The following is a 925-nucleotide window of genomic DNA, read 5'->3' on the forward strand; positions in this document are numbered from 1 at the left end:
ATATAATAGGGTCACGAAACTTTTTTTATAGCGGGCCAGATATAACTAAATGAATACCAAGAGCGGGGCCGGATAAATATTTTGTTCAATTCAGTACAATATAGAATACACTGAATGTACGCAAAAAATAAGACACTCATCCTATTTATTTATCAATGCATAAAGTACACAAAATAAACATAATTTAATAATACCAAAATATTACCAAGTTAGAATTTTTAGGAAAAGTGCGCACATAGTTGAATTTCATAAAAAAGTAAGCAGCACAAAAGTTAATGAGTTTTGTGAAACTGGCGTTTTGCTTCCAAAATATCAACAGTTGCTTTATGATTGCTGCTGCCAACTATAAGAACTGCTTTCAAATGTTCATCAGTGTGCCTTGTGCGATTTATTGACTTCACACGCCTCATTTTTGAAAAAGTTTGCTCACAAACATAAGTTGTTCCAAAAACTGATTCCATACCTGAGGCAATTTTTTTCAATTTTGAGAACTCAGTAGCAGGCAAACAGCGATAAACTTCCATAAGTTTTCCTTCTCTGTGCTTCTCTTTCAACAAGGTATTAACTTGCAAGTCAATAAGCTCCAGTTGTATTTCAGTTAGCATGTTATCAAGATAACAGCCAAAGGGATTCTCAAACAAAAGAATTTCATTCTCAATTCTGTCCAACTTTGAAAATCTTTGAGGAAAATATTTATTTAAGACCCGAATAATTTTTTTTCTGAAACTTGAGGTTAAGATGTTCCATATTGTCTGTGCAAAACTCTCGAAAACACTGACAATGAGAGAAGTTTCCTCCTTCAAATTGTACTTCAAACAATAAGAGCTTCCCCGAAATGCTGTAATAATTCTGTAGAGATCACAGACAAGGTTAACCTTTCCCTGCAGTTTCCCAAAACCTCCATTGGCTACTATGCTGTAAGTAT

The 925-nt window shown here is 33.8% G+C and overlaps 1 protein-coding gene across 1 annotated transcript; it reads right to left on the reverse strand.

Annotated features, from left to right (window-relative positions):
- Positions 1-272: 272 nt before the first annotated feature.
- Positions 273-605, reverse strand: LOC149133456 (EPM2A-interacting protein 1-like). Its single transcript, XM_089359098.1, has one exon. The coding sequence runs from the start codon at positions 603-605 to the stop codon at positions 273-275; it is 333 nt and encodes a 110-aa protein (XP_089215224.1).
- Positions 606-925: the final 320 nt, after the last annotated feature.

This window comes from Octopus bimaculoides, chromosome 10, assembly GCF_046866305.1.
Source record: "Octopus bimaculoides isolate indiv1 chromosome 10, ASM4686630v1, whole genome shotgun sequence".
Lineage (NCBI taxonomy): Eukaryota > Metazoa > Mollusca > Cephalopoda > Octopoda > Octopodidae > Octopus > Octopus bimaculoides.

Coding starts and splice junctions, on each gene's coding strand:
- LOC149133456 (XM_089359098.1), bottom strand. CDS start 605: ATGCTAACTGAAATACAACTGGAGCTTATTGACTTGCAAGTTAATACC.